The following is a 23,235-nucleotide window of genomic DNA, read 5'->3' on the forward strand; positions in this document are numbered from 1 at the left end:
AGGCTGGTGCGGTCTCTGAAGGACACCTGTCACAAAGGGTAACCAACATCCCGCCTGTTGGATTTGAAGCGAAGGATGTGCCGCTCACACCGGTGATGGCTGAGCTGAGCCTGGCATGTCCCTCGGTGCTTCTCAGTGTCCACGCTGATCCTGACGAAGGGTTGTCTCCTCCAGCCCTCAAAGTCCTGGGTCCTCGCCGGCTCCTTCCAGAGCTCGTCTCTTCCCTGTACCACCTTCCAGTGCGGTCAAGAACACCTGGCCTGGCCACCGCCCTTCCAGTTCTGGCTTCTTCCCTTGGGAATAACCTGCCTGCCAGCTGCCACAGGGGCAAACAATGGTCGGAGGCTCCCCTGCCGTCAGCCACACTGTGGCTTTGCAAGAAGAGCTTCTGGCTTTCAGGGGCCAATTCCATCGAGCTCTGGACAGAGAAGGTAGTGGCCACCTGAGGCCTTGCATCTGATGCTCAAGGGCCCGAGAATTTGCATCTGTACCGCGGGGACGATGCCGATGCTGTTGGTCCCAGGACCACACTTTGAGAACCACCGGGTCTAGGTTTTGGTGGAGCAGCCTACACTCCTGGATATCCGTGGCTTGAAGCAACAAACACGGTTCTCTCTCTGTTGCAAATTCCTCACAGGTGGGCCGAGGACTCCCTCCAAGTCCACTGGGGATGCAGCCACTCGGGGGAACGAGGCCGGTGGCACGCGAGAGGGAGACCCAACTGCGGACTGGGAGAGCTTGGGGTCAGTGGCCGGATCAGCCCCACGAGCTCCAAGGGGCCGCGAAGTACGATCCAGAGATGTAGCTGGACAGCAGAGTGGGGAGGCTCGGGGACACAGGCCAGGGGCCCGGGATGGGGGTGAGGTCTGCACACGGCCAAGGCCTAGAACCCCAGGAGTGGCGGAGGCACCCACAGAGTTGGTGCCCGGCCACATCCTGCCAGCCCCCCAAGAACGGCACCGGCCTCCCTCCGCCCTCTGTAAACCGGCTTCACACAGTGAGCGTTGCCATGCAGGGGGGAGGCGCTGCCACCCTGAAGAAGACAGCCAATCACGTCTGTTTAGGGTGGAAACAGTCAACTCGATTTATTGAAAAACTCTTTCAAGGACTTTTCGTCACACAGGTTTAAAATATTGGAAAACGCCCCTTCCTGGGCATTACAGAGAAGACTCAGGAACACGTCCATGGGGTTCTTAAGCAATGGACAGGTGTCATCGGACATTGTGTTTTTAAGGGCCCAATGCCCTAGAACCTTTACTGTGGGTTTTCTGTTGATGGTTTTTCCCTTTTCATCAGCCTGTGTCCAGTTATAGAGAGAAGGAGGAAGAAGAATTATACCAGGAGAATGTTTGCAAATACAAGAAGTACTTTTATTGCAATATACCATAGCGAAGTGGTCTGGGGAGAATGGGACACGTTTGACTTCCGTACGAATGACAACGGCTTTGAAGGGGCCATGAGGCTGAGGCGGACAGTGGAAGAGGGGCTCGAGAGGGACGAGGAATCAAAACGGAATCACATGACCTAGACAACACCCACAGGGCACCGCGCGGCAGTCCTCAGATATGGCTTTGCTTTGGAAGAGACAAATGTGAGAGTCATTGGCGCATGCCGGCCTCCTGAGCTTCAAAGAACCTCGAAGCCACACTTCTCTTTGGCAACAGCAAGACTCCATGTCCACGGGGATGCGGGAAGTCCTAGTGGGTGGTTTCCTGGTGCCCCGGCAGGGGGGCGGGGCTCTGCGGTGGTCTCCCCAGTGGGAAGCAGGGCCCGGTGGGCAGGGCAGGTGGAGGACAGCACCAGAACCGTCGGTCACCGCGGCTCCCGAGGGGGCTGAGCAGGGCCCGGGGGCCCCGCCCGCTCCCCCCAGCACAGAAGGAAAAGGGCATTGCACGAGGGCAGCTTTTCACAGTGAGGGGGTGGCCCTTCCTGGCCGGTCCATCGGGCCGTCTGCCCACAGAAGGCAGCCCCCCGGCCCTCGCTCGTGGAGAAGCCCCGCCAGCCCAGAGCTCCAGGGCGGCTGAGGCCGGCGCCCAGGACGCTTGCAGGTGGAACTCCAAATTGCTCGTGGGGGGCAGCAGCCCCGGAGAGACCCCCAGAGTTCATTGCACATCTCCCCGTCTGCACACGCAGCTTCAGCTCAGTGCTGAGCACAAACACAGAAATTAGCACCAAACATTCGGCAAACTGAAGACGACCTGCTCATCAGCACATCATGGACAGAGCGGGCAGCATCTTATATGTGTGTGTGTGTGTGTTTTCAAATCACAGAAACACAATCTAACACCTGGCAACAGGCCTTGCCGCAACCTGGGAGCGCAAAAGCGCGTGGGCCCAGTGGGAAGGAAGGTGGCGAGCGTCTACCTCTCCATCATGGGCAGAGACCCGCGCCCCGTGGAGGCAGAGACCAGGACCAAGCGAGGCGGGAGGAAGAGGCACGGCCAGGTGACCCCAGGGTCCCCTTTCAAGGAGATCTTAAAACAGATAGCACCACAAAGGAGAAGTGTAAAAGTGAGCACCAATTTTCATTTAATTATCATCTACAGAAAGTATGGTTTCCCCGCCCTGGACACTCTCCCATTAGGCTCTTCGGGGAGAAAAATGGGGAAAGGAAGCAATTAAAATTAATTTATGCCCGCGATTTAATCTAAGTGCATGTAGGAAAGACAAAGCATCAAGTTCTTTTTTTTTTTTTCCTCTCCATTAAAAAAAAAAAAAATCCAGCGCTCATCAAAAAATTGTCTGAATAGGGGCCTGGGCACCCGCTGTTCAAACGGCAGCGTGCCCTCCTGCCGCCCTGGGCAGACCTCCACCTTATTGCACGTTCCTGGCCAGTGGGGACAGGGCTGCCCCTTCCTCACCAGAACTGGACACCTCCCCCTTCCCCCACCCTCCCAGTGGGACCAAAGCCGGGCTGACATGCGTGATTGAAAGTCGGGGACACTGAACATTTATGACAATACAATACAAATATTTACTTAAAACTCACAAAGACGAAAGCACCTTTAATCCATCGGAAAGGCACATGCAGAATGACATTTGGCCCATGAATGGATCGTGTAGTTAAAAACAGAGGCTCTGGCTGGGTGGGGTTGACCTTTACGAGGCTTGCCTCTGAACATTTTTTGAAGGTCAGGGGAAATACGCATCTTCAAGTTGAATTTAAAAAGAAAAAGTGATCTCCAAATACTGCAGCCCCACGCCCGGGCCCAGCGGCCTCTCCATGCAGGCGTCGGATCGGCCGGCTTGGCAGCAGGAGGTGTGGCCCGGTCCCGGTCCCTGCGGTGAGCGGTGGGGACGGAACGGGGCTGACAAAGCGGTGGGGCCCGGTGGCTGGGGGCCATCTAGGTCATGTGATTCGGCTCCGGGGTGGGGGACTCGGCTCTTTCCCTTTGCTCTCTGTGGGTTTAGGGTCTGGCTCGGTGCGGAGCCAGGCGCAGACGAGGTCGGGGGAGGGACGAGGGGCCTTCACTGTCCAGGACGCCTGCAGACGGCGCGCTGAGGTCACGAGGTTGCTCTTGGGGGCCGGGCTCGCGGCTCCTAGCCCAGGAAGCAAGCCGGCCCCACTTCAAATCCAAATTTCTGTGACGCTTCACCGAAATCATTGAACATGATGTCCACAATGGGCACTTGCTCTACCTTGGGTGTGTCGATCTCCAGAACGGTCTTCTGATACCCTTTCTTCATCTGGGAGGCAGAAGAGAGGCGTGTGTCAGGACGAGGAGGCGGGGAGGCACCCCGCGGGGCTGAGCCTCCCCTGCCCCACCCGCCCCGGCTCCCGGGCTCCCGGGCGTGCGCCCATGACCAGCCGCGGAGAAAGCGGGTTTGCGCCGTCTCTCGGGGCGGGTGGAGGGAGGGACACGTCCCAGACCAGGGAAGGCAGCACCTCCCATTTAATCCTCACCACAGCCCCGGAAGCATGCCCTCCCCTGCCAGCTGGGACACCCCAAGGCAGCCGCATCAGGACCAGCTACAGAAAACGCGCTCCGCCAGAATATACCCGGATTCCGGCTCCTTGTTCAAAATGAAGAGTTCTCAGAGAGTAAGGGCTGATGGCCGGTCCTGCCCTTGGCAATCACACCCAGAAGTAAGAGGACTCCACACCCACAAGTGTGAGAAGAGGGAACCTGACCCACTCCCCGGTCTAGAGGAGTACTGGGTAAACCGGGGCACAGAGGGCCAGGGATGGCACAGGGAGGGAGCACTGTGCTGCGGTGAGTCCCTTGCTCAGACGGTCTGTTTAACCTCCACGAGCATCTCGTGTCACCCGCTGCTCAGCCCCGGATCAGGGTGCAAGCCCCACCTTACTAATTAGAAGACCGAGCACCAGGAAGGTGACAGAACTCTCCCAAGAGAGGCGTCTTCACTGCCCTGCCTGGCCACACTTCAGAGCACAGGGCGGAGAGGTGCAGGGTCGCCCTGGTCACTCAGCTCTGAGCATGCAGGACGCTTCCACCTGAGGCGAAATGGGCCTGTCCTCCCATCTACATCCCCCGAGGCAAGGGTCCCCAGTGCCGGCGTCTTCCCCACAGACCCTCACAGACACCCCCTGTCGCCGTCCTGGATGAGCGGCTGTCTCTCCCTCCCACCCAGAGCAGAGCCACACTCTCAGTGGGGTCTGGCTCCAGGGAGGGTCTCCTGGCACTGTCCACATCCCGAAGGAGGAAGGCAGAGCCTCTGGAGGCCTATTCCCTCCTGCAGAAAGGGGGTCAGGGCACCTGGACCCGTGCATGGCACGCGGGAAGCCACGGGAAGCGGAGCAGCTACAAAGTGGCTTCCACTCCGTGGGTGGCGGTGTGCACGAGAGCTCCGGCTTCTAGCCTGCCCCCATCACTCCTCTGGGGGAGGCCACAGGCCGGGCAGCCCTTCGGAGGGCCCACGTGGCAGGAACGGAACAGACCCCCAGCCCCAGGCCAGAGGCCCTGCCCACACAGCAGCTCCGCGGCCACACAGCACCGCGTTAGCCACCGAATGCCTGCGTCCCCCCCACAATCCAGGTGTTGACATCCCGTCTACAATGTGAGGGTGTCTGGAGGCGGGGCCTTTGGGAGGCGACTAGGTCATGAGGGTGGTGCTCTGACAAGAAGTAACCAGAAAGCTAGCCACTCTCTCCACCGCGGGAGGATGCAGCGGGAATTCGACGGTCTGCAGCCCGGAAGCAGGCCGTCACCTGGGCCTGCCCGCGCCAGTGCCCGACCTCTGCTTCCAGCCTCCAGAGCCGTGAGAAGCCCATGGCTGCCATGGCCCAGCCGCCGGTCTGGGGTGTTCTGTTACGCAGCCCAAGCTGACAGAGACACTCTGGGCCAGAGCCACCGGCTGAGCCACTCCCAGGTTTCCGACCCTCAGGAACTGAGCCTGACCCCAAGAAGTTGTGGCTCCAAGTGCTAAGTGTGTTACAAGCACTAGATAACCAACCCCCACTATGGCTGTTTTCCACCGTACAGACCACGGGAGGTTTGTGCAGTGGAAGGGACCCTCACGTCCAGTACGCCTAGCAGGCCCGCCACAGAAGCCCCTGGTGGCCGAGCTGTGGTGCATGTCCACCTTGACTTTCCTGAACGCACTCTCTGGGAACTTTCCTTATCCTGGAGACTTCTGTCCCTGCCACGTCCCTGCCACGTCCCTGCCACGTCCCCGCCTTAACAGCCTCATCCTGCCCGCAGCTGGGTCTGGCTGGAATTATTTTAAAAGCCACCATGAGTCGCCTAGGGAGCCTGCCGGCCCTACACGGTTCTGGCCCCATCCCAGAGATGGCAACGCCGTGGGTCCGGGGGGCGGGCGGCACAATCTGCCTCTCAGACAGTCCTGACACAGGACGCCGTCCTGAAGGACTGCTCGGGGACGACCAGGACCTCGAAGCCACAGGTGCTGGTGGTTTCTAACCACGTGGCCCGGGCCCAGCCCTGCGCAGCCCAGCCGGGATGGCTCACGCCTCCTCTGGCCAGGCCAGCTCCCACCGCCGCCTGCCTAAGCTCTGTCTTTCTGCCTCCGTCCTCACCGTCGGCCACTGCACAGCAGGGATCAGGTGGGACGGCTGGCCTGGCCTTCCCGGACGCTGGAAGGCGGGGCGGCCGTGGGACCCGTGGGACCTCGGCTGCAGGTGGCCTGCGCCTTCCCAGCGGCGAACCGGCCAGCAGGGCAGCGCCCCACCGGCTCTTCCTCCCACGGGAGGGCGGGCCGAACGGCCTTTGCGGGGGCCGGCGTCCGCCTCTCCTCCCCACCCGAGGGACGGTGGCGTTTGCTGAGCTGACAGGGTGTTTCTCCTGGATTTACAGGGCCCCACGGCTGCAATTATCAGAGCACTTAGAGAGGGCATGTTTAAGCAGGCCGCGTGCTCGCCTGCCGCTCTGTACCCCGCTATTCCAGAGGCATAAATAACCATTACGGGCTGGCAACGGCCCCCGAGGGTGCACAGAGCTGCACAAACCACCGGATTTATGTGGCACGGCTCCTTGGGCCTCTTGCCAGGTGATGTGTCTGTGCGCAGGGCTGTGCCCGCTCAGCGGCCCCTCACTCAGGCCACACAACCCAGCACGTCCGAGGGAACCCCGGTTCTTTGGCCCTCGCTGCAAGACTCCAAGCCAGCCTCCCGGGGCCGAGGGCCGAGGAGGGCCTCTCCACCACCAGCACGCGTTTAGAGGCAGGGGCTCCTCCACAGTTACATGGCGGGGGCGGGGGGGGCTGTGACTTTTCAAATTGGACTGAACTTTTTGGGGGCATGTGGTTCGCCGAGCACGACTCCCCAGGCGCGCCCCCATGCCCCACCTCCCTGTTCAGTGAGCCCCGCCCTCCACCCAAATTCCCGGTCCCGCCCGCACAGCAGGCTTTCTGCTCGGAGACCTTTGCTCTCCTCCTTTTCAGGGGTAGGCTCTTTTCTCTCCAGAAGCAAAACCGCCTGAGGAGGGAGCGGCCATCTTCCCAGCCCAACGTCCAGTCTCCCTATCCCGAGAGCTTGGGTCTTGCCACGGCCTCCAGAGACGCGCAGAGGACCGTGGCAGAGCCTGGACTTGACCGCCGAGGGGCCGGGGCACTGTCTCCTCTCCAGCAGCGCTCTCGCAGGAGTGGAGGTGCACTGTTGTTTTCTGAAGGACTGGATCGTGGCTTCGATTGCAGCCGTGCTGGGTCTCGGGTTCGGGCTCCAGGCCAGCAGTGCTGGCTTCTTTGGACCCCGTGGTGGAGAAGGAGGAGCTGGGTCCTTCCAGCTCTGGGCCAGGTGAGAACATTGGGGCTCCCCTCAAATCTTTGTCCTTCTGGAAGGATGGCAACTGCCCCAGGTGGGGGGCCTGCGGCTATGTCTGGAGGCATTTTGGGTTGTCACAGCTAGGTGGGGGACTGACATCCAGAGGATCGAGGCCACAGATGCTGCTCAACATCCTATATCCTACAATGTAGACAATGCCCCCAGCCCAACCCTGCACCCGCCCCCCGAAGACTCATCTGGCCCCAGAGGCTGAGGAACTCTAATCTGGAGCCACATCTCCTCTGCATGACTTAAGGGCAGAAGCAGGAATGAGAGGCAGACATTATGGGCAAGAAGATTTTAGCTCAATTCCCAGGAGAGCTTCCTAACCCTGAGACTTTGCAGCCATGGCCTGGGCTGCCCCCCGTGGTCGTGAGCTCCCTGTCAATGGAGGCATTCAAGGTACAGCTATGCCAAAAATGGACTATGGTGGGGAGGGGATAGGCACTAGGAGACTCCGTTCTGCCGTATACTAAGGGCCTCGGGCAGCTCACTGGACCTCTCCCGGCCTCAGATTTTGCTTCTGCAAAATGCAGAAAAGACCCCCAACCTGCCGGAGTGACCCTAGTGGCGTTTGGTGTGTGGAGGCTAGTGGTGACCCACTGCCCACGTGCTGCCAGCACACCCAAGCCACCAGGAGACGCGGCTCGAGAAGGAAGGCCTTTGGCTCTGGGGTTAAGAAAGACGGGAGCTCGACCTCGGGCGGGCATGCAGGCAGAGCCCGGAGGGCAGGCTCCGAGCGAGACAGCTTTGCTGGGGACTCCCGGGCCTCCCGGATTTGCGGCTGCAATGAGCAGGAGAGGGAGCGTCAGGAGAAAGAAGTGGGGGGGCACCGGGCTCTCTTCCCAGGAAGCTCCTTGGGGCAAGGGAGCCTGTCCGAGCTGGAGCAGGGAGCCAGGGGCGGCTGGCCCTCTCACCGCTGAGGGTCCCCGACTCGTGAGAGGCCTGCCTTTCTCAGCAGCGCCTGGCTGGGAACATTCCCCGCTTCTGGAGAACCCGTCCGCTCCCTTCACCAGCGGCACGTTCTGGCCCCACCGGAGTGTTTCCCTTCCTGCCCCGGAAGCCGGCATGCTCCGAGACCGACTCAAGGCCTCGTCCCCAGGGTCCTGCCTCTGCCATAGGAGCCTCCTCCTGTCTCCACCTTCACTGCCTCAGCCTCGTGCGCCCCTGTTGTCAGAAACAGTCCCAGGAGCAGAGGATTCCTCTGGGGCTTCCGACGGGCTGAACAGTCCCGAGCTTTGGAGGCGAGAGGAGACGTGCTTCTGGGACAGCCCTATGGAGCAGGTGCTCCACTTGTGGGAGGCAGAGACGCAGGGATAATTCTCCCTGCTGCCTCACAACCTTCTCAGGGAGCTTGGGGTGCACATCAGGAGCGCAAGCAGATGCCGGTGGCGATCCCTTCCCAGGGGGTTGGACTCCTCTGCTTTACTCAGGGATGAGTCTTGCACATCCCAGTCGGACCGAAGGACTGACCCACACAAATCCCAGGGTGCACGGAAGCAGGGAAGAGGGGCAGGGCCCTCCAGGGAAGCCTGCCCACTGGGCGCCCTCGCCCATAATCCCCAAGGTGGCCCCGGGGTGAGGAACAGGAATGGAGCTCCCCAGGGCTGGAGGGTGCTGCCCAGTCCAAGGGCACCAGCCAAGGCGGGAGCCAAGCAGTGAGCCCGGGTCCTGCTCTCAGCGGCTAGCAGGCGGCTCTGCGCGCTCACTTTCCCACGGGAGCCAGATGCTCCGCAGGGCCTTCTGCTCTGGCCTGGCCTGGACGGCACTGGACCTCCCCAGCAGACATTAGGGAAAACGGTCACATCCCAAGCACGCTGTGACGGGCCAGGGAGGGAGCACTAACCAGAGGCAGGAACCCAGGGGGGCAGCTCAGTGCTCGGGGACGCCTCTCCCTGGCCTGGGATGCACTATGACCAGCTGACAGATGCCCTGGCTGCTCTGTTCACAAGGTGGGGTGGGGGACAAAGGGGAGAGCCACTGGGCCAACGAGAAGAACTCGCGGATGGTTTGCCCACCCCCCCCCCGCAATCTGCGGGAAGGATCCTGTCTGGAGCTGGTGCTGAGAGGGTCCAGAGAGCTTCTGGGCCACAGGGTGGGAGCACAGCCCCTTCTAGAAAGGGGCATCGTGTGCCGGCCTGGAGGGAGGCCCTGTGAGGGGCCGGCCCTGGACACGGAGCATGGCTGGAGCCCACACTAGCCCTGTCCCCGGGGGGGGGTTGCTGGGCCGGGCACCTCGGGCAGGGTCTCTGAATTCAGAACAGGTGGCCCGACGTTGAGACAGGACAGAAGGACTCGCAGAGACGATGCTTCTTGGCAACCCCCACCTCCAGCCTCTCAAAGGCCACATGAGGGACGTGCCTGAGGATTTCGATAGGCCCGGACCCCCGGTTCATGGCTGCAGGGGCACCAGGACACAGCTCAGACCTGCTCGGGTTGACGGCAGCCCCTGGAGGCACAGTCCCAAGGAGCTGGCCCTCGGTGGGGACCCTGGCCTCACTCTGGGAGGCCAGAGGTGGAGGTGCAGAGGAGGGCAAGCACCCCGGGGCCTGGGGCCCGAAGAGCAAATGCAACTCCAGCCCTGACAGGCGGTGTGGGCCGAGCAAGCCCCCTGTCAGGCCTGTGAGCAGCACGGCCCTTCCTGGCGGGCAGACGGGGCCCGGGCATGACCTAGTGTGGCCGGGAGACCTCGGGGGCTGATGCGGGCCCTGAACCCGCACAGCAACGCCCAGCACAGCGTGTGCCCTGGCCACTCCTGGGAAGGCGCTGTCTGAGGACAGAGTCTCTAATTCCAGACCGGACTGACATGGGCTTCGCGTCGCAGCCGGCCAGGGCCACAGACCCGGCTCCCCGGCCTTTCCTGCCAGGGGTCCGCTTTCCCGGGTCCCGCGCCCCGCCCCACGCAGCTGCGGGGGACACTCACAGCACAGCCATCCACCAGGGCGCGGATGTAGGGGCTGTTGTCATAGGACATCTCCTCGTCGTTGGAGCCCAGGAAGCGCATGGCCTTGTCATAGCCGCCCGTGGCTGCGTCCTGCCAGGCCACCGACTGGTAGCAGTTGTAGGTGATGTTCTGGTGGGCGGAGGCACTCAGCAGCCGCAGGAAGGTCATCTGGACCACGCCCACGGGGTTGCCCTCGGCGTCCACGTAGGAGAGCTGGGGGGACAGGAAGCGGGTGCTCAGCAGTGAGGGGACAAGGCCCCCTCGCGGCCCAGCCTCCACAGCTTTGTCCACGTGCTGTCTCCTCCACAGCGTGAGCCATGCCGAGGGCACCGCCCTGGGCATGTGCCGCACACCCAGCCCCCCGAGGCCAGGACACAACACACTGGCTCTCTTGGGGGCCCCATGGAACAGAGTGAAATGCACCTCATTTCTTTCAGAGACCTACACAACCCTCCTAACCCTCCCTACTCCTCCAGGGCTCAGGTCACGGGCCTCCTCCTCTAGGAAGCCTGCCCGGGTGAGGTGCCCTTCCCCGCCTTAGCCTGGCTCACTGTTCTCCCTCCTGGGCTCTAAGGCCCTCCACACCAGCTCTGGAGCCCTGTGTCACAGGCTCCCGGTGCCTGGTCCGCAGCCCTCCCTGGACTGTGAGCACCCTGAGGGCAGGCACGTGGCCTAGAGCTCCCGTTTTGTGCCTGGAGACCAGCCAAAGGAAGGCACTCATGGGATTACGGTAGTAGATGAAAACCATTTGCTGGGCACCTATGATGTCCTAGGTCCTGGCCAAGGAGCCCTGAGAACTGCAGATAGAGAGGGCAGGGGGCCCGGGGGTAACTCGGGCCAGCTGGGAGTGATGCACGGGGTGCTAGGTCCTATGGCAGCAATAGGGGCCTGAGCCATCCGGCCATGAGCTGGAGGGCTAGGGTGGCCAGGTGCCTTCCTGCAGGCAGACGGGAGCGACAGAATGGCACTCAGGAAAGGCCGTTCCTGCCTTTTTGGGGCACAGAACCCAGGGGAAAGCAGAGCAGGCCTGCCCGGCCTGAGGACGGGGACTCAGCATTGGCCCACGCCGAGAGGGGGCAGCCGGGGGCACTCTGGGGACATGACCCTCCCTGGAAAGACCCACCCTCTGACAGCAAGCCCAGAGCAGGGCATTATCGATGACATGCCCGTTCTCAAGAGCCTTCGCCAGCATCACCGGCTCCCCCCAGTCAGGGCTACAGAGCTCGACAGGGCACGGGGCGGGCGTGGGGCAGGTGCAGTGCGGGCGCGGGGCAAGCCTCGGTTTCTGCGTCCTTGCAGACGCCGGCCTTCTGAACAGCCCAACACAGCCAGGGACGTGGGTGCCTCCCGCCCCCAGACAAGTCTCGGCCCCCTCCCCAGCCACAGCGCTCTGCAGGTCCTCCCTGCAGGAGGTGGAGGGCGCCCAGGGGGTCTCGGGCGTCAGCGGAGGGGCAGTCCCTCCCTGCACGGCTGCGGCCACACCACTGCTATCCCAGGTCCTGCCCGAGCAGCCCCACAACAGCCGTGCCGGACACACGAGGGCGAATCGAGGCCCATGCTGCCCACTCGCTCACATACGTGTATACAGAACTAGAAGGCGCAGGGGCGGGGGGCCCGGCCGGAGACCCTGCCCCTCCCCGCCCGGGCCGGGTGGGCACCGGGCTGCTGGCCGGCACTGGCTTTGCACGCAGCGACCACACATGTCTCGGCCGGAACCTGAGGAGGACAACTGAGTACCAACCGGCAATCCGGACCATCAGGTGCTCCTTCTGGGAGGAAGCTCGACTGACTGGAGGTAGCATGCATGCGCGGGGACAGGCCAGCGAGCAGCGTGGGACGCAGAAGGACCTAAAGCCCCCAGGGCTGGGCCGCGGGCCCCGGGTGGGATTCCCGGGCCCCCGCCGTGAGCCCCCGCCCTCCCAGGGGGAAAGGGGCTCTGCACGATCATCCTCACGGGCTATGGCAAGAGCAGCCCGGTCCAGAGAAGGAGCCTATTTCTTCAGGAAGGGACCTGCATCTGTGTCGTGTCCACTAGGACAGTCCCAGAGAGCTGGCAACACAGCAGTGGGAAAACCCAAAGGAAAAGCTGGTTTCTGCTGGGGCCATCCCTTCGCCTCTAAGCTCCATCTGAAGTCTGAAACGGGACAGAGGCAGGAGGCGGGCTCCCCGGGTCGGTGGCGGAAAGTGGGTGTTGTGAGTGAGGTGCTGGGGTGTGGGGCCACAAGGGGCACCCGGCTGCCCCTGTCCGGGTCCCGGGCTCGCCTGACCTGCCCTCGCTGGGCCAGCCCCACGCCGAGGGGGCGTCCGAGGCAGGTCCTTCTGCATGCCGGCTGCTCGTTTGGAGACGAGCACAACAGGGGTGGAGGGAGAGGAAGAGCAGGGGGAGAAGCAGGCGAGAGGCCTGCGGTCCACGCCGAGAGATGGGAGTAAGTCTCCACAGAAGGGGCAAGGTGAGCGCAGGCCTTCAGAGTGTCTGCAAAGAGCCCGAGTGGCTTGGAATCAAGGACACGGAGCGCGTGCGGTGTTGTTAGCAGGAAGTGCCTCGAGGTTGAAGAGCGAGAGGACTTGGGGACAGGGCAAAGGCTGGCTGGAAGCCACTGCTCCGGGAGTCCTTGGGGGGCATGGCCTCTGTGCCCCCCCCAGGAGGCCACGGTGCCTGCACTGATGGCGCATGGCCTGGCAGGAAGCCACAGAGCTTCCACGGCATGGCTTCTGGGTGACAAAGGACCCCCCCCCAGGGGCGCGTAGCAGAGGAACAACCAGATCTGAGGACATGAAGGCGAGGAGCACAGTCAGGTGCCTGCAACACATCCGCACCCTGGACCCTTGGCCCTTTCACTTGCTAGGAAGAGGGCACAGGGCTCCGCACCCTGTTCCGGGGAAGGGCCCAGATCAAACCCCTGGGACGGTTGCCCGAGAGTACGGGCCAGCCACGGGCCTGGTATGAAGGAGTCCACACGGCTCCATCTCTGGGCCGGCGACAAAACGTCACCTCTCCCTTCAAGGGATGCAAGTGTCCTTCCAATTCTGGGACGGACTGTTGAGACCAGCTCCCCGGGAGTTACAGTGGAGACTAACTGAGTCATGTGGGTGCACAGAGCAGCCCACGGCCAGGTGGGCAAGCAGGGACAGCCCCCCGACCCGGCAGCCGCAGGGGAATGACCTCAGTGGCCCGTGTCCTGGGAAGAACTCGTGGTTTATTGGTCCAGGACCCGCCTCATCCAACCTGCCCACGAGGACTGAGCAAGATAAAACCCTCCGGCTCCTGGTTCCGACTCCCGGTGGCGCCCAGCTGTGGCTCTGGGCACCCCGAGCCCCCAGCTCCCATCCTAGGCGGGCCTGGAAAACCACCCCCGGCTCCCACCCCCCTGCTCCCAGACCGAATGAACTCTCGTCGGGGGTGGCGGGTGAGGGCGCCGATGCGGAGTCTGGCTGTCATGTGCCGTGGAGCAGCTCGGCCGAAGGGGCGAGAGCAGGTGCGACACACGGCGGCCACGAGTGCCATGCAGAGCCGCGAGCCAGGCTGTGCGGCAAGCGGGCGGCGCCCCGGCAGCCACTTACCAGGGACCCTCGCTTGTACTGACTATACCAGGTGGAAGGTTGCTCTTTGGGCCAGCGGGCCATTTTACTCTGTAAGATACGAAACGGGCGCATTTGAAGGACAACCATGGAGAAGCCAGAGGCCGCCTTACCAGTTTACCACGCTTGAATTCACTGAACCAGGAACCCGGGTTTTCTTTGGGCCAAGAAGTGATCCTGGCCTAAACATCGAGCGGGGAGGTAGGAGGGAGAGAAACAGAGAAGGACAGGGTTACTTCTCCCACCACCACGAGGAGCACTCTCCCGCCCGCGCCTCAACCCCCCATGGCCAGGGGGTTCCGGTGGAGCCGGGGTGCTCGCCCTGGGACAGACTGCGCTGAGGACTGGGAGGCGGCGGGGGCCTGCCCTGTGTCCGTGCTCACCCAGCCCCTCGTGCAGGGCCCGGGGCTTCCTAACGGCTGAGCGGTGGCTGCCTGCCCGGGCGCCAAAGGCACTCAGGACAGTAAGAGCCAGCATGTACCCGGACAGGCCAAGGGAAGGACACGCAGCCTCCCTCTCATCTGCTCTCATGTGATGTGTGTGTCCTGCGTGGCTGTGTGTGGTGGGCAATGCCTCCCTGAAGACACAGCGTGAAGCTGACTGTCATCATCGGGAGGGACGGCATCTGCCCCCGACCCCACGGGAGGGGAGGGCTCCCACTTGGGGGTCTGCTCTGCACGGGGCCCAGGAGCAGTTCCCAAGGACAGGCCTCGCACCGAGCGGGCTCAGGAACCCTGTGGGGTCAGTGAGTGAATGCGTGACCCCTCCTCTAGGAGGAGGGCCTGCTGCAGGCTCCAGAGGCAGGAACGGAGAGCCACTCGCTGCAGAGCCAGGGCGCACAATGGACGGGCCCACAGGCCTCCGCTCTGCCTGGAAATAGTCGTGCACAGCGGGGAAGCAGGACTCTGACTCCCTGTTCTGTCCCCCTGGGCTCCCCTCTGAGCTGGTCGCATGCAGGGGAGGGAAAGGGGCCTGTGGGAGGAAGAGGGGCCCAGCGGCTCTCTCGCGTGGGCTTCCAGACCCGCCCATGTCAGCTCTCAGACAACATGTGCACGGCCCCCGCTGGGAACAGGGGCACAGGTGCAGGCGACCGACAGAGGGTCCCCACTCTCACGAGGCTGAGCCCGAGGAAGAACACAGAGCGGTGGGGGTGACTCAGCCCCCCAGCCTGCTGTCCGCCCAAATACACCAGCAGCTTGGGCTCCTGGTGTGCCCACTAATTGTCCAGCAGCAAGGCCACGTGTTGGGGACAGACAGCCGCAAAAAAGATGAGAAACAGTGATTTTTCCACCTGAATTTCCTCCTGAGGCTCTGCCAAATGGGAGGGTCCCGAGGCTTGCATTTTGTTTTTGAACATCAGGCTGTTTGTTGTGGGCATACAGGTTACCAAGGATTTCAAATTTCAGGTTGGGGAGCATGGATATAAAACAGGGGTCCCCAAATTGTGCCTGTCATGGTGGAACCCCTGCCTCCGTGGCCGGGCCTCCTGTCCAGGGGTGCTGGAAGTCCCCACAGTGACACCGAGATGTAGGGGTGAGGGGATGGCGCCCCTGCAGACCACAGGCCTCCCAGCTCCTCCCGCACCGAACCACAACCTGCCTGGACAGCCGGCTGCCTGGGGGGCGCCGTGGCGGTCTGAGCAGGCCCCACGCAGACGGCACTGCATGGCGGTCGTCTCGCAGTTAGAGACCTGGTCCACCTCACCTGTCCTGCGCCCAAGGGGAGAGCAGCCCACGTCCCCACGCCCACCCCACGCACACACACGCCGGCCGCACGCCCGTGTCCCCACACACATTCACTCCCATCTGCACACACACAAAGTCCCCCCACGGAGGGGACTGTTAATCGATGTGCCCACAACTCTCCATGCATCAGAACCTCACTGACCAAGATTCCGTCCGGAACAGACTTTGGACACACGCGCTGCCCTCGGGAGAGATAGAAGCGGGTGCCCAGATGTCCGCCAACACTGAGAACGGAGGCAAACGCCAGCCTCTCAAAGATGCATCTGGCAGGCTGTGGACTTGGCCCAAAGGCCACCCTCTGGGTTTCAGGTTGGTCTGAAGGCAGACTTGCGGGGTCATTTCAGGAAGGAGCTGAGCACCCAGCAGTTGAAATCCCCACATGGGGCCAGCCACCCCCTCACCTGCCACAGCACCAGTCTGTGCCCACTCTGTCCCACGGCTCAGGTCTACTTCTGGGGGAGAAACCTTGGCTTTGAGACCGTTCCCGCCGTGACGGGAAGGCAGTCGGGGAGGCAGGCACTCACCCCCTCGGACTTCTTGTCGGGGAAGACGCACGTCGCCCCTCCGGCTGTGAAGTTGCAGTAAACTTTGAAGGAATCTCTGGAGCATCCCTGGTTAGGATCCACCCAGTATTCACCTGGACGGCGGACAGGGAGGGGATTCGTGAGCAGCTCCCTGCATGGTTCCAGAAGCAGCTGCAACCTGTCAGCGCAGCTGACGAGGGGCCGGCTGCCTTGAAGGGGAGCCTACTCTTGCCCCCCTTCCCTGGCCTCCTGGGACTTGGTTCCATCCTGCGACGCCTCCGTCGGCTTCCGGGCGAGATGCCCGGGCAGCGCGCAGCACGGACGGGGACACGGAGGTCGTGTCTTTCCCGCCGCGCAGGCTGCCCTGTGCCCACCCGCCGTGGGCCCCGCGGGCCCCTACCGTCCGGGAAGTCGGGGTGGCAGAGCTGCAGGTCTTTGCATGTGCGGGCGGGGTTCTGCTGCGTGCCCAGGGGCCGCTTCATCTGCTCTATCTCCAGCTTCAGGGAGTTGAGCGAGCCGAAGATCTCCTCCATGCCGTCCGCGTAGTCTGCGTAGTTCTCACCGGCCGCGTCATCTAGCAGCTGGCTGGCGTCGATGTTCCGCCGGGTCCTGGACGCCTGGATTGGCAGGGGCTGGATGACCTCGCCGGGGGGACCCTGCATGTGGACAGGACTGGGTGGGTCCCAGGGGGAGCGGCACCAGGGCAGCGGGGGCCCCACGATCTGGCTGCAGACGCCCATCTCCTCGGCCTGCTCTTCCTCCCTCTTTCCTGCTCCCGAGTGCCGCACACCCAAACCCACTGCCGGGCCTCGCCTGCACGCACACCTCCCTCCTCCGGACCACGGCCTGGGGTTCGAGCCTCAGCTGGGCTCAAAGCAACCGGCTCTCCCCTGGCCTCCACAGCCCAGCCTGGGGCCGCACACAGTGGGGCCACGCGAATGCCTGCGGGTGTGGGAGTCCCGGCCGAGGATGGAGACAGGAATCAAGAGGCTGCACGGCCAACCAGGGTGACCCACGGAGAACGCCCCGCGATCTGGCTCATCATGGCCCCTACTCATCCCCGGGGGGCCTTGTCAGATGCTGCCCACTGTCACAGCCACACACGCGCACACGCACACGGATATGCACATGCACACACTCTCTCCCTCTGGAGCCCAGACTCCCTCCACCAAGCTCTGGAAAGTGAACCGCACACACTGACCACTGCCTCAGTGTCCAGAGAGCCCCCAGCCCCACCTCCACGTCTTCGAAGGCTACTCACCGGCGGGCCGGGGGGGCCTGGGTGGCCTGCCTCACCCTTCGGGCCAGTGGGACCCTGGGAAAAAGAAAAGAGAACCAACCCTCATCACCGAGGCCTGATGGGACCTAAACCCACTCTGCGCTCTAGAATGATCCCCAGAAACCGGCGCGGAGACCATGAGGGGCAAAGTCTAACGTGCCAGGGGGCAGAATGGCAGGGACCCTCCCATCCCCAGTGCCAGATGGAAGAGCCTGATGCCCCGAGATGGGAACTTAGGGGCACCTCCCTGCTAAGGTGGGGGACAACAGCCCACATGCTGTGGTCTGCAGCAACCCCGGAAGGGGACATGCTCGGGACGGCCAGCGCTGGAGGAAACGCATGAGGGCCAGTCAAGGGGGGGAGAGGGTCCAGGATGGTGGTCATCGAGGGGGACACACCCCCTCCCTCAGGGCAGAAGGGGCCTATTTGGGGGTGCACACCACTTACCGAGGAGCCCTTAGCACCTTTTGGCCCAGGAGGACCCTGTAGAGAGCGGGGGACAGAGCATCAATGAGCAGGCACCCCTTCACCTCCGGGACCCTGTCCTGACCCACAGTCCTGCTCAGGCCTGGCTAACTCTTCACCCCCAGCCCGCACCCGAACCCCCTTTCTCAGGAGTCTAGGCTTGCACTTGCTTGACTCAGGGGGTGGGGGGTACAGCTGGCGCTCAGCCACATGGAGGCAGAGGATGGCCTGTCCGACCCCAGTCATCCTGCCCCCATGCCCACCCCAGCTAGGAAACCACAGTTCAGGCAGCCAGAGTTGGAGGGAGAAAAGGGGCCAGTGTCAGATCACGGGGCCACCTTGGGCCTCGTGGACCCAAGGTCAGTGTCGGATCGGGGGGCCACCTCGGGCCTCGTGGACTCAGGTCCAGGCCCAGGAGCGGCAAGTGGAAGTTCACAGCCCTGCAGGATGGCTCTGGCATACCAGGTGCCCCAGCAATGTAGGGGATGCCCTACGGGTAGCCCCCAACCCCTCTTGTCTGGGCCAGGCAGTCCTGCTCACACTGATGGGGACAACTTCCTCACCTTGGCCAGGAGGTCTGTGGCGGCACATCCATGTTTCCTGGAATGCCTGCCTCCCCTGCCTGAAACCAGGGCCCAGAGACCCCACTTCCTTGCTTCTGTCACTCGGGGCCCCAACGTGGAGGTGATGGGCAAATCCATCCCAGGACCCATGTCCACTCGGGGGTGGGCCCAGCCCCGGAGCTCCTGACTGTCCCATAATTCTCCCTCCGCACACTGAGGCCCACGGCCAAGGCTCGCATGCCTCCCTGCTGTTCCCAGAATGAACCGGGGCCACCCACCCCTCCCAGATACACACCGGCAAGCCGGGAGGGCCCGGGGGGCCGATCGGGCCAGAAGGTCCAGTGATGCCCTGAAAAGGAGCAGAAAACCAGTCAGACCATCACACAAGGAGGGTCACAGATGCGCATTCCTGACTAGAAACCGTGACTCTCTGTGCTCATGGTCTCTCCCCTAGCTGACACCCTCCGACGAGGGGCCAGTTGCCTTGAAGCAGAGTCATCTCTCCTTGTGGGGCAAGGTGGGCCCGAACACGCGCCAGGAGGCTGACCACCCCGGCCTGGCTGCCCGGGGGCTCACAGCCCCTGGTCAGACCCTCAGTCCGCGTGGGCCAGGCCAGCTGGTGCGGCAGGGGATGAACGCTAGTTTTAACACCCAGCACCCCTGCTGTATGGGTGCCCTAAGACTCATTCCACCTGGAACTCGATCCCATACGACCCTCCCACGGGGGCTGAAGCGACAGCCGGGGCAGAGGGAGGCTGAGAGCAGGCAACTTTCCCCCTCCTCCACCACGGGGACCAGGGCAGCTCATCATCATCAGAATCCGAGAGATTCTCGAGCCAGCACCTCCCACCCGGGACGCTGCTGGGACCGGCTTATGGTGAGGGCACAGAGTGGGGCTTACTTTGGGTGCAGAGACCCTGGACATCTTCCTAAGTCTCAAGGTCACTGGGCTACCACGCCCTGGACAGCACTCATTTAGGGGAAATGGTCGATGCCACGGGGAGACCGGTGGCAGATGAAGCAGGGCTTCCAAGGACATCACCCTGGGACCATACAGGGCCCTACACGAGTCCTACTTCATTCCCCGCCTCCCTGGCTCTGCCTCCCGAGATCTGTCCCCTTGCAGGCCCGGCATGGCCCAACAGGGGCACAGATAAGGGCACACGCACCTTGGGAAGCAGTGATTCATACCTGGAATAAAGCCCTCACATGGGAGGGGCACAGACGTGGCACGCCTGCCACATGCCCCCGCCCACCTCCAAGGCACCCATCACCCTCCCCCTGACCATGGAGTCCACGTCAAGCGGTTCACTGGTGCAGGGCAGGGAGGAACTCTCTGGCTAAGTTTTGCAACGCTGTGGTTTGCTGGGGGTGCAGACTCAGTCGGCAACTGTGGTTCCCAGTGTGCGCACATCTGGGCTCAGGGTGCAGGCCCTGGCCCCCGTGTCTGGCAAACATGGTCCGAGCCTCGCCAGTGACCTGGGCAGTTAGCAGGGTCAGAGGCCTTTGCGTGGCTGTGAGGTGAACCGGCCTCCCCTCTGAGGCCAGTGGGGCCACACGGAAGGAGCTGCTGGTGGCCGGTCAAGCCAGGACCAGGCCATGCTTTACTCCCTGCTCCCTGTGCACCTGGGCAGGCCGTCCCCTCCGCCATTCCCATCCAGAGCTGATGGACATGAGGACGTCCTTCCAGCTCTAACTGGCCTTGGGTCCACTGGGCACCAGGTTATAAGATGCTTCTCACCACCCATGAGGAGCCATGCTGGGCGGGGGGGGGGGGGGGGCACCACCTGACGCACCTGTTCTCCCTTAGGGCCAGAGGAGCCCTGGGGGCCGGGGAGCCCACGGTCACCCTTTTCACCCTGTTCACCCGGAGGTCCGATGAGTCCGATCAAGCCTGGATGACCCTGTTGGCAAACAAAGGCAGGAAGGGGTGCTCACTGTGGCCGCGTCAACCCTGTGGGCTGGCTGGACGGGGAGGTAAGTCCCTGCCACGGGAACCACAGAGTCACCAGCCAACTCCTCCGGGTGGGGGAACCCACCTAAAGGCAGGTCAAGGGGCAAGACAGCAGGTGTGACATGGCTGGACTTTGGTAAACGTCACACCTGAAGAGATGGGGAGACACAGGTCCAGACACAGTCCAACGTGGGAACACGGTGTTTTCCCGAGGGACGTTTGTGTGTGTCTTATAGGCATTGTCCAGGTTTGTACGGTCAAAGTGTGCACCTTTTATTATAGGGCACAGAAACACCTATGGACATCAGTGAAAGAAAATTACTAAGTATTATAGATACTGTAATAATTCTTTATGTTTTTTTATTTTTCAGGAAAAACTCTCTACATGGGCTTACAGGTGTTTGTTTTACATGAGCCTGCAGAAAGTTCTAGAAGGGCTTTTCCAGCTTTCCTTACTTTAGAGGTTGAGTGGTGATAGGCACCGTAGTAGAAAAGAAACAGACTCCCCAGTCCTTCAGATGCAACTGTCTGGTTTGTGGATGAGCTTTACACTTGTCAATAAATCCACGTGAGCAGAAAAAGTCACCCCCGACTGGAGAAAGTGAACAGGCTTTGCCCTGCTGTGGAGCCCCGGCACTTTCCCTGTGGGAAGCATCCCGGACCACTGTGTCCAGAGTGGACGCGCTCCTCAGACCCTGGGCGCCCCTCTGCCAGGACCTGCATGTGGGCCCCCGGGGTCTCCCGCAGAGGGCAGGGACCGAGTGTCCCACACGGCACAGGCCAACTGTGGTTCTCGGCCTCCCAGGACCCGTCCCCAGCCTGCAGCGGGCACTTGCCGGACAGGTGACTGGTAGTTTGAAACCCCGTGTGTCTGAGGGGCCCCGAGTTACAGCCTCAGAGGCACCTGAGTCCTGTCTTACCTTTTCCCCTTTGGGGCCAGAATCTCCTTTGAGGCCGGGGAGTCCTGGGGGACCCTGCAGAGGAGATGGCAGGATCAGAGCTGTCCCCCCCAACTCCACCCTCCACCACTGCCAGGGAGCGTCCTTGGGGTCATCACTCACCATGGGGCCAGGGGGGCCATCAGGGCCTGGGGAGCCCGGGAGACCTTGCTCACCCTGAAACACAAGGGGCCGTCAGCATGAGCCCCTCCCCTGCAGCGGCCACCCCTCCCTGGCCCCCATCCACTCACCACAGGGCCCGGGATCCCTCGCAGGCCATCAGGCCCGGGCTTCCCGGGGGCCCCCTGGGGCCCAATGGGGCCAGTCTTCCCAGGAGGGCCTTCCAAGCCAGCTTCCCCCTGCAGGGTGAAGGACACAGTGGGACAGAGATGCTTGAGGCTGTGGCCACCCTGGCCCAGGACCACTGCTCCGAGAACCCCAGATGCCCCCAGATCCCTGGGGCTGCCCCAGGTTCTCCATGTTCTTTACAGGAGCCGCCCTGACCCATTCTTCGTCCCGCTAATTTCCTCAGCCAGCAGAGCTTCCCAGTCTCCCGCGACCCCAGCCACCACAGACTTTCGAGGCAGCCCTGCACTCACGGTAGGCACGGCCACCATCTCCTAGGTGCTCACAGGGCTGGATGGCTCCCGCCCCTGCCTCAGTTCCCACCAGGACAGCTCCAGGAGGCGGACCGGGCCATGGGCGTCAAAGGGAGCAGCCCCTCGAGGGCCCTGGGCACCAGGCCACAGGCGAGCAGCTCAGCATGGGCACCCCGCCTTCTGCTCCGCCCCGCAGTGGGCACGGCTCAGGGAGGCGGCTGCAGGTCAAGCACCCGGCCAAGCGCCCCAGCACCTACTCCCCTTCTTTAGACTGGAGGGGCCGACGGCCTGTGGGCAAGCTGCCTCCCTCCCCGTGGGTGGTGAGAGCTCTCCGCTGCCCGTGGGGGGGTCCTGGGTCCACACCTCTCCACTCCCCACCCTACTCGGCCGTCACACAAGCAGGGAAGCTTCTGGAAGCTCTGTAGTCCCAGAGGGACTGACTGGGCAGAGTCTGGGCAGAGAAGCACGTTACCTTGGCTCCCTTCTCTCCCTGTCTGCCTTCGGGGCCTGCGGGGCCTGGGGGGCCCTGGAACAGAGCAAGGGAACAGCACGTGAGGGGCTGCTTGCAGAAGGCAGAGTTGTGAGTTTGCTATCTGGAGGGAAACAGGCCTGGGCTCGACGGGAGGGTAGGGAGGGCCGGGAGGGTGGGGAGGGGGCTCGTGGGCCCCTGGCCAGCCAGGACGAGGCCGTCGGAATGAGTCCCAGGGACCCCGGTTCTGGGCAAGGAAGGCCTCGGAGTCCATCCGGGACTGCCTCTGGCAGCAGCCCGCAGTGCTGGGGCCCTGTTAACGGTCACACACCAGACGGGCCAGCTTCCCGCAGCACGGGCAAGGCTAAGTATTCCACGTGCAGAGAAATGCCGTTTCGCCTGCTCGGACTTTGGAGAAAGGCCTGACCCAGGGGGCGAGGCTTTTTCCGGCCTCGTGGGTGCCTTTCCCCCATGATGGGCATGACTGGTGGCGTCTTGGACTCTCCCAAAAGTCGGGGTCGATGCGCCTAGCAGGTCCGAGGGCTGATGACGTGGCGGGGCCGGAGCACACACCACAGACAGAAGGCTTTTCCCCACCAGGACGGCTGAGAGCACACGGGGCTGGGTGGAGGGCGCCGGGGGTGGTGGTGGGGGGCCTCCTGCCAGAAGCTGGTGGGCGAGAACAGCTTGCAGGATCATTTACCCTTTTTCCTGGAGGCCCCGACGGTCCTGGTTCGCCAGTAGGGCCTGGGGATCCCTGGTGTCAGAGAGAGAACACAGAATTTGGGAATCAGGGTCAGTCAGACAGAGGCATGGCGGGTCTGAGCTGGTGTGAGGCTGACAAAACACAGAGTCCCCAGTGTCCTCTGTCCTCGGCCAGCCCTGAGGCTGCCTCTCTCTTCCTGTGGAGCTGCTGCGGGAAGCCCCAGGTGCAGT

General features: G+C 62.9%; 1 protein-coding gene across 4 annotated transcripts in view; it reads right to left on the reverse strand.

Moving 5' to 3' along the window:
- Nucleotides 1-1,070: 1,070 nt before the first annotated feature.
- Nucleotides 1,071-23,235, reverse strand: part of COL5A1 (collagen type V alpha 1 chain) — a 156,486-nt gene continuing 134,321 nt past the window's right edge. Inside the window, exons 53-66 of one of the 4 annotated variants that reach the window (XM_073889901.1) lie at nt 23,003-23,056; nt 22,303-22,356; nt 21,483-21,590; nt 21,355-21,408; nt 21,214-21,267; nt 20,136-20,243; nt 18,635-18,688; nt 17,759-17,794; nt 17,294-17,347; nt 16,433-16,688; nt 16,033-16,145; nt 13,746-13,814; nt 10,164-10,397; nt 1,071-3,687 (exon numbers count right to left, since the gene is read on the reverse strand). In XM_073889901.1, coding sequence (XP_073746002.1) covers nt 3,541-3,687; nt 10,164-10,397; nt 13,746-13,814; nt 16,033-16,145; nt 16,433-16,688; nt 17,294-17,347; nt 17,759-17,794; nt 18,635-18,688; nt 20,136-20,243; nt 21,214-21,267; nt 21,355-21,408; nt 21,483-21,590; nt 22,303-22,356; nt 23,003-23,056 — 1,395 coding nt within the window. In that variant the 3' untranslated portion in view covers nt 1,071-3,540. Of the gene's footprint in view, nt 3,688-10,163; nt 10,398-13,745; nt 13,946-16,032; nt 16,146-16,432; nt 16,689-17,293; nt 17,348-17,758; nt 17,795-18,634; nt 18,689-20,135; nt 20,244-21,213; nt 21,268-21,354; nt 21,409-21,482; nt 21,591-22,302; nt 22,357-23,002; nt 23,057-23,235 lie in introns of those variants that run through there. The other 3 variants (XM_073889900.1, XM_073889902.1, XM_073889903.1) reach the window with 3 other exon arrangements.

Source organism: Callorhinus ursinus, unplaced genomic scaffold (assembly GCF_003265705.2).
Source record: "Callorhinus ursinus isolate GAN/ISIS: 27379988/994484 unplaced genomic scaffold, GSC_fseal_2.0 scaffold122, whole genome shotgun sequence".
NCBI lineage: Eukaryota > Metazoa > Chordata > Mammalia > Carnivora > Otariidae > Callorhinus > Callorhinus ursinus.